Raw genomic sequence first — 9,159 nt, forward strand, 5'->3', positions numbered from 1 at the left:
GGTTACATCCAAATTCCGAAACAAGCGCAGTGCCAAACGCTGTTTTGTCACTTTCCATGCGTCCCTGCAATCTCCCGTGCATCCAGTGATGATCCCAATGCAAACTTCACCTCGCTTTTATCAGCTCCCCTGATTCGGCAGCTGGATTGCTGAGCTAGAAACAGTCCATTTGTCAGGCACTACCGACCAGAACGGCCTATGTGCCGTCCGCCCGCTGCGTTCTAGCTGCCGCAGACTCTGACCTCATAAAGTGACTTTAGCGTCGACCTGGTCCCGTGTTACCTGGTCAAGGCTGTAGCTGCGTGCAATTCATGCCCCTCTGCTGTATAAATAGACGCGAGATTGTCATCACTAATTAAGCCACAGCAGCAGCTAGCAGAGAGAGACTACTAGTGCCACATCTGCCATAGCAAGCAAGCTAGCTAGCTCATCGCCAGGGAAGAGGCAAATGGCTTATCGGCAAGTGCAGCTCCTAGCCATGGTCGCCGCCGTCGCGTGCCTCGCGCCGCTGGCCTCCGCCACGGAGTTTATGGTCGGGGACGGCCTCGGCTGGAGGGCCAGGTTCAACGAGACCCACTGGGCCGACAACAAGACGTTCGTGGTCGGCGACAGCCTGAGTACGTACACGAGAGACGATCGACAACACCATCACCTTGCACACGCACACGCACTATACATATTTCGTTGGAATCACTTAACCCCCATTACTAATTGTCTTGCTCTCGCAGTGTTCATGTACAACAAGGAGAACCACACGGTGGCGCAGGTGGGCAAGGACGACTTCGTGGCGTGCAACCTACAGGGCAACAAGCTCCAGTTCTGGGACTCCGGCAACGACGTCGTGACGCTCGACAAGCCCGGCAAGATGTGGTTCATCTGCACCAAGCCCGGCCACTGCCTCAACGGCATGAAGCTCGTCATCGACGTCCAGGCACCCGCCTCCGGCCCGGCGGCGGAGCCACCGTCGTCGGCGCCCATCAGCTACACGGTCGGCGGCGCGGTGGCCGCCGCTGGTGCCGTGCTCGCAGCCGTGCTCGCGTTCTAGATTCCTCCTGTGTGCGCGCAGGATCAATCGTATTTACTTGACAACATCGATCGTTTTGTGTGTGCGTGGTCGTCGGATCAATTTTTTCTTTCTTTTTTATATTCACGAATACTGTTGTTTATTGTTTCGACTTGTTGCTGCCGCTACTGGTGTTTCAACTAGGTTACGCTAGCAAGAGTCCAAAGCTATCTATGTATACGGATACGGGGCCTGCCGGCCTTTTTACCTGTTTCATTCAGGTGGTCTCATGAGTTTGCTGTGTCCGCTGTATCGCCAGCCTTATATAGGACCTGTTTGGGAAGGCTCCGGCGGCTCCGGCTCCGGCTACTGTAGCACCACTGTGGAGGAGCCGCCGGAGCACCCAATTGCAAGCTTCTTCGGCTCCTCCTCTTTTTCCATTCATTTGTGCTGGAGCCGGAGCCGTTTTTCTCGCTGCTACAGGGATCTACAGTGTTGCACAGTGCAGTGGGAGCCGGAGCCGCTGGGCAAGGAGCCCTGCCAAACTGGTTCATAATAAGGTCATTGTAATAAAGTTTATCTCTACAGATTATTGACAACCTATTATACTACTCCTAGTCAGCTAATAGTTTACTGGAAATATCATTTTCCCTGTGTGCTAAAAAACCATCAAGGAAACAGGAAAAACATCATGGAAATTAATTATATCGGGAGCCCGACAGGCATATCCCGTAAAGAATACATCGACGGAGAAATTGATTTTTTTTCCTGTGAGCTTCCTGACAGAAGCTTTATTAATTCCATTGGGGGAGGCCGCCACCGGCCAGCGCCCACCCGTCTTCATCGAAGTCGGTGCATTTTTTATGCTAAGGCTAATGCGGCCGGCGGGATTCAAACTCACACGATCTCTTCCTCGCGTGTCTGCTGCTCTACCACTGCACTACACTGTCACTTGTGTCTAGATTCCGTTATCTATCCTCGTATATTATACTAAACCGAGAGTAAATTGCTTGTTTGAGGCCCTAAACGAATTCAAATAAAAAAGTTGTCAACTACAAAGTTTCATAACTTTTCGAGATCTATAATTTTCATTTATGAAGTTTTTCCATCCGAGGTCGTTTGAAAAATTCGAATTTCAAATTTGAGAGATTCAAACGTAGTTTTGCAAGATAAGATGATTTCAAATCAAAAAGTGGTCAACTACAAAGTTTCATAACTTTTCGAGATCTACAATTTTTATTTAGGAAGTTTTTCCATCCGAGGTCGTTTGAAAAATTCAAATTTCAAATTTGAGAGATTCAAACGTAGTTTTGCATGATAAGATGATTTCAAATCAAAAAGTGGTCAACTACAAAGTTTCATAACTTTTCGAGATCTACAATTTTCATTTAGGAAGTTTTTCCATCCGAGGTTTTTATAAAATTCAAATTTTAAAATTTCCAAATTCAAACGTCGTTTTTGCATGACAAGATGATTTCAAATCAAAATGTTGCCAACTACAAAATTTCATAACTTCTCAAGATCTACAAAGTTTATTTTGATCATTTGTTCATTCGACATAGTGGTAGTAACATTGTTCACAAATCTTATATATCTCTCTTCTACTTTCATGAAACTAATATGAGAGACATAGAGATGTAGATTTTATGAACAACGTTATTGTTGCTTTGTCAAATGAAGAAATGACCAAAATAAACTTTGTAGATCTTGAGAAGTTATACAACTTTGTAGTTGAAAAGTTTTTCATTTGAATTCATTTAGGGCCTCAAAAATTGCTTTGAAAAACTGATTTGCCGAGGGCAAAAAAAAAAATGCACACGGCAAAGGCAAAATGCGTCTTTGCCGAGTGCCTTTTTTCTGGCACTCGGCAAAGATGTATTTTGCCGAGTGCTATTTTTCGGCACTCGGCAAAATACATCTTTGCCGAGTGCCAGAAAAAAGGCACTCGGCAAAGGCACATTTTGCCGTGTGCCGAAAATAGCACTCGGCAAAATACATCTTTGCCGAGTGCCAGAAAAAAGGCACTCGGCAAAGACGCATTTTGTCGAGTGTTTTTTTTTTGCCGAGTGTATTTTATTTGGCACTCGGCAAAGACCGTCTTTGCCGAGTGCCCGATAAAATACACTCGGCAAAACCTCCGGCACTCGGCAAAGTGCCGGTTTCCGGTAGTGTAGGTTTATAGCCGCCTCAACATAGTCCAACGGTATTACTCTAGAGCACATCATTTTCCTGATAGACTCCAATTGCACCTTTACATGACTTGATGGCTTCGTGTTGTCCTTAGAACGGTTGACCTCAATCATAATTTGATTAACACGGGTCGTTATGATAGTGGCATCAATTTTGAACAGCAACCACCAAATTTAGTAAGAGTTCATGAAACCACTTGACCCCAGTAGTGATATATAGTTACTAATGTTGTTAGAGCATCTCCACCAGATATTTTTAGGAGATCGAGGTGCTGCAGCAGATTTCCTATATCTATAATTTTAAGAGATCTCCTAAGAGAAGCATCATTTCTCCTAAATAAATGAGACAACCCCTTCTCCCCTATCCCTGACCCCTAAAAAATATAGAAGGCAAGGTTTAGGTAATCTGTTACAACAATGCTCTCTTAAAGTACTCTCCTAAAATAACTTAACGAGGAGATTAGGTGGAGATGCTCTTAGTTCGGTTTCCATTGTTGATCCTATAAAGATGATTTGCTTGCAAGACTTCTAAGAAACAACAATGCCTCCAAGTACTAACGCATACCTACTTGGGGCTTTCACAACACCATTAGATACCTATTATAGTCAATACCATAACCCAATAACTTTTAAATAGCATAATTTACTTCTTCAAGGGGGCTCTACAGATCATATCTTGGATTTCAAAAAATCTTCTTATTTGCCATGAAGTGGGAGCCTGCGCGAGAGGGGGTGGCCGGGCTCCGCTCGCTCTCCTCCCTGTCTTCTCGTGAGATCGTGTTTGTTTAGCTTCAGGTTTCTTGATTCTAAGTTTTTTTTATCTCTGCCATGCTAACTGAATACATAAAAACCTAATTATTTAGGAGTATCTCAATTGACCCCTTTTATGCTTCGTTTTCTATAATAACACACTAGACTAGTATATACAATATTGGAGTTGTTTTGTAGTCACTATACCCAAAGTGAATCAAGACCTTTTCCATATAAACTGCAGGGGTGTAAACCTGCCATCACATTCTCTTAGTTGCTTCATGTTTAACCTAACACAGACAACTCCAACATACTCACTACAACACAACACCAAATTGCCGTCTGACGTTGGTCGCTAAAAGTTGACAATTATCGTTAAACAGTTGGTCGCTAAAGATTTGTTTCAGACCTTCAGTCGCTAATTCTACGTATTTCGATAGCTTGTCTGTCGTTATATCTATTTTAGTTCAACGTTGGACAATCAGTCACTATACCCTAGTAACTTCGTCCAATTGCCCGTCGCTGAACAAGGTCGTGCGCTTAGCGCGTCGTGGCCAGCCCAGTGAGCCCACTCCCGTGAAGTTTTTGGCCCAAAAATTAGCCACAACCCTAGACCCCTCCCCACACCCCCACACGCCACTGTCAGTTCCTCCCTCCACATGCCACCGCCATTGCTCGCGCCCTCGTGGCGCTCCACTCCACTCGCTGCTCGCTCGCACCCCCTTCTGCAAGCACATGCAGCGTCGAACACCGCTCGCCCGTCACACGCACGTCGTCCCATTTTGTGAGTGCGCGCAGCGCTCCACCGATCGCGCCCTAACGCGGTGCCCCCTTCTGCGAGCGTGCACAGTGCTCCTCCATTCACCCCTCATGCAGCGCTCCTCCTTAGATCAACAACGTATGTTACCCCTCATCTGCATCCTTCGATTCTTCTCCACTCCGAACTCTAATCCTAGGGCAACTCTAATCCTAGGGTGCTTTGAGCCGCTCAGGTCATGCGTTAGCACGGAGGGGACGTGACGCGGCCATAGTAAGGCAGGCTGCAACACCCAGACATGACACCACAATAAGAAAGCGGCATGCAGGACCGCAGCACCAGCAAAGCAGTGGGGCGACGCCTTTGTTAGCAACAGAAGGGGTCCGTCGCTATAACTTTTAGCAACTGGCTGTTCATTGTTGTACACCCCTTTCAGCAACTCCAAGTTAGTCGTCGTTTTAAGGTTGTGGCGCCGTGACTTCATCTCGAAGTTTTGGGAGAAGTCATCTTTGACTTCCTTAACCACATTAATGTTAGTCCCTAATATAGTATCTCATCAACATACAAGCACAAAATCACTCCCCCGGCATAGAAATTGTACACACATTGGTCAGGTTTATTCAAAACATACAACATAGGCAATATATAGTTGTTAAAGTTCCGTCAAACTTGTTATCCCCATTGCTTAGGTGCTTGTCTAAAGACCATATAAAAATTTCAACAACTTACACCTTTTTTCTTGATTTGTGCCACAAACCATATCTGCCTACTAAATGTAAATTTCCTCCTTAAGCTCTCAATTAAGGAAAGCATCTCTACACCCATTTAGTCAATGAGGAAATCATGAGAGATAGCCAACAAAAGTAGCACTCAATTGCTAGTCAATCTAACAACATATGAGTAGGTATTGGGGAAGTCTTTGTCTTCATTCTGGGTATAACCCTTCGCACAAGTCTTGCCTTGTACTTTCAATCGTACCGTTAGGCCTAAGCTTATTTTTGAACCCCCACTTACATCCTATATATTTACACCCATAAGGATGATTAGCAACATTCCAAGTTCCACTAGACATAATAAAATCCGTTTCACTCTGACTTGCCATTTCATTCGTATGGTCAGTGTCAAGAGATGCATACGTACGTCTTAATGTATGTTAAATGTTTCTTGGAGTCTCACCCATGAGATACACAAAAAAATCATCACCAAAAGACCTTGTAGTTCTTTGTCTCAGCATGTTCTTTTCCAAGAGCTTCATTGTCTTCCTCCTCAAGAGTTCCCTCAAATGTTTGTTCAATGGATTATATCAGAATAAAAGGTAACAAAGTTAGCTTTTGGCACCTCTTCATAGGAAAGATGTCCTCAGATGACATAGCATCTTACCAACACTACAACAGACGCATGCTTTGCCGAGTGCAATTACACTCGGCAAAGAAGGCTTTGCACTCGGCAAAGAGCTGTCGGCATATCCTTTCACGGCAAAGGCTTCTTTGCCGAGTGCCGCATGTCGGGCACTCGGCAAAGGATTTCCCGAGTGCCACGACAGCACTCGGCAAAGAAAAGCCGCCATGATGGCCAGGTCACAGTGATGGCCCCTTTGCCGAGTGCCACGCGTCGGCACTCGGCAAAGAAATGTGTTTTTTATTTTTTTTTAAAAATGCTTTGCCGAGTGCCTGAATCTGGCACTCGGTAAAGCTTGTTTTCTTTTTTTTTATTTTCTTTGCCGAGTGCTGTAGGTAGGCACTCGACAAAGCTGGGAAGCTTAGTGTCCCAGATTCCCAGCTTTGCCGAGTGTCACTCGGCAAAGAAGTGAAAAAATTCAATTTTTTTTTGGTTTTTAGTCTTCCATCATTGCAAACAAGATATACATCATACATATATATATATATAACACAATTATATATCACACAAATATATACAAATGTATATCACAATCCACCACAAACACAAACATAGCATACAAGTATCACAATCTCGACTCCCAAGTCCAAAGTCCAAACACACAAGCATAGTTCACAAAGTTCACAAGTGCATTATATCACAACGGCTGCCATTTGAAGCTCACGACGACGGTCCGGGTTGGGATGGCCCAAAGTGCGATCCCGGCGACCCTCCGAGGTGGTTCGACGCCGCCCCCGATTGATGCTGCACAAAATAGAAGAGATTGCACGTGAGCGACAAGAGAATAGATAAATATGTAAGATAAATATCCGCCACTACCACCACCACCACCACATCACCGCCATCACCAACACTTCACCACCAACACTTCACCACCACCACCACCACACCACCATCACCACATCACCATCATGACCACCACCACCACCACACCACCACCACCACCATGAGCACCACAACACCGTGACCACCACCACCAACACCACACCACCACCACCACCACCATGACCACCACACCACCATGACCACCACACCACCACCACCACCACTAGGTTTCTCTAAGTTTCAGCATAGAAAGTAAAACTTCGTACTTATACTCACCGGGGTAGAATCAGGACGTTGTGGAGGTGGATCTGGAGCAAGCAGCGCCTGTGGGATCGCCCAACCTTGTTGCTGGCCAATTTGCTGCATGAACTTGATCATCTCAGCCATCTGCCGCTGATCTTGCTCCCGCTGGGCCTCCAAAGCCTGTAGCCTTTGCCACTTGACCTCCCGCTCGGCCTGCAGTTCCTGCACCTGGGCCTACAACATTTGACCCCAATGTTTCAATAATGCATAGGTAAGGTATGTAAAAGTCAAAGAACAACAAATGAAATAGGAATGCTTACCTGGAGTGCCGACACCGTGGTCGACCGTTGGTGTATGGGCACGCTTGAGCTCGTGCTCGATGCTTGGAGCTAGTGGAGAGGAGGAGTAGAGGCCGTGTCGAGGACGCCGTCGCCAATCTAGAACCGCCCATGCTTCTTGCCTTGCCCCACCCTCATCACGAGTTGAGGATCAAGGCGCTCCTCGGTTCATGGATCGTAGCCCGGCCCATGGACTGACCTTGCCGCCTCCGTGTACAAAGAGAGGTGGGTGTGGACGCTGGAGTTGGTGTACGCCTGAACCGGGGCATCTAGGTCGTACTCGATGTCGGTCGTCGCCTTGCCCATGTGAGCCAGAGCATATGCCTTGAGTTGACCAACTGGCTGGCCACCGTGTGCATCCAACTACGAAAAAGACAACAACATGTGGTTAGAAAATGATGCAGAATTGAGCGCGGCTAGATTAGAGCAATGGTGGAGACTTACATATGCCTTTGCATATTTGCTCACGCTGCGGCTACCCTGATGGTGAGGTACACCTAGCATCTGCAAATGCCTGTCGCGGGCCTCCTCGTGCTTCTTCTGCCAGTCCCCATCTAACCAGGTGTCCACAATATATTCCCAGCAATCGGGGTGGGTGGCGCACCAGCTTGGAATCGCCTACAGGACATCAAGTAGACGACATATCAGAAGATCAAATTAGGCATACTTAATCTCAAAAGAAATGAATATTCATGTTTTGTATTTACCTGTATGTACTGCTCCCTTGTCAGCGTCATCCGTCTTGCCTCCTCTTTGTTGACACGCCTGAGTAGGAACTTGGCGTTGTAGTCTATGTGGACCTGGATGCGGGACTCGTAGTGCAAGTCCGTGACACGCCTTTTACAGGAAGCGTATACGCACTTTCCTCCTGTCCCTCTTGGATTCTGAAGAAGTACAGCATAAAGCCACAAGGTATCCATTATTTTATTTCAAGAATGTCCAATGAATGCGAGGAATTGAGGAATGTAGTGCAAGAAAGACTTACCCACAACTCCCTAATCACCCGATCTGCCTTGTTTCTACAGCGGATGCCATTATGATCTAGAGCATCCTGCACGAGGGCATAGTGGTCGAACGTCCAGGCCGGCTCCCAATCCTAATCTCCTTTCCTAACCAGGCCAGGGAAGTGTTCCTTGCATAGAAGTCCCAGGATGCCATTCACATTGCGTGCCGGGGCCGCCTGGTCCACAAGCACCCAGTTCCTGCACAAGTGGTCCACAATAGTTATTAGTTGTTATTATGATTTTTCAACATATCAAATGAAGAACATATGAAGTTACTTACTTATCGCCCTCAGGTGCAATCAGTGGGCGCCTCTCAATAGGTATCGGTCGCTTTGAGAGCTTTGCGGGACCTCGCTGGTAGGGCTTTGACATACCAGAGGAAGTGGAACCCCCTACCATCGCCGCCTCCTCGTCCTCCGTTGCTAGAACCACCTCCTCATCCTCCGTCCATGGACCCCCATCCCCGTCCATTATGTGCTGAAGGTCATCGTCGTGCATAGGGTCGCGTGAGGAGCTACGCCCGTGGTCAGTCAATGGCTCCCGCCTAGGCCTACCTCTCGGCCTCTCTAACGCCTCTACCTCCTCAGCCGCCGCCATGTCCCTCCGGTTGGCGTAAACCAAGGGGCAGCTCCTCCTAGTGGGCCCCATCACC

The 9,159-nt window shown here is 46.9% G+C and overlaps 2 protein-coding genes across 2 annotated transcripts; one reads left to right on the forward strand and one right to left on the reverse strand.

Annotated features, from left to right (window-relative positions):
* Positions 1–388: 388 nt before the first annotated feature.
* Positions 389–1,546, forward strand: LOC136545255 (mavicyanin-like). The gene is made up of 2 exons (XM_066537300.1): positions 389–617; positions 729–1,546. The coding sequence occupies exons 1-2, from the start codon at positions 449–451 to the stop codon at positions 1,043–1,045; spliced, it is 486 nt and encodes a 161-aa protein (XP_066393397.1). The 5' UTR covers positions 389–448; the 3' UTR covers positions 1,046–1,546.
* Positions 1,547–6,649: 5,103 nt separating this feature from the next.
* LOC136545256 (uncharacterized) lies at positions 6,650–8,910 on the reverse strand. The gene is made up of 7 exons (XM_066537301.1): positions 8,788–8,910; positions 8,489–8,705; positions 8,211–8,387; positions 7,948–8,121; positions 7,486–7,866; positions 7,199–7,399; positions 6,650–6,841 (listed from the first exon to the last, which is right to left on the reverse strand). Exons 3-5 carry the CDS (start codon positions 8,238–8,240, stop codon positions 7,672–7,674), a joined length of 399 nt encoding a protein of 132 aa, XP_066393398.1. The 5' UTR covers positions 8,241–8,387; positions 8,489–8,705; positions 8,788–8,910; the 3' UTR covers positions 6,650–6,841; positions 7,199–7,399; positions 7,486–7,671.
* Positions 8,911–9,159: the final 249 nt, after the last annotated feature.

The sequence above is a fragment of the Miscanthus floridulus genome, chromosome 3, assembly GCF_019320115.1.
Source record: "Miscanthus floridulus cultivar M001 chromosome 3, ASM1932011v1, whole genome shotgun sequence".
Lineage (NCBI taxonomy): Eukaryota > Viridiplantae > Streptophyta > Magnoliopsida > Poales > Poaceae > Miscanthus > Miscanthus floridulus.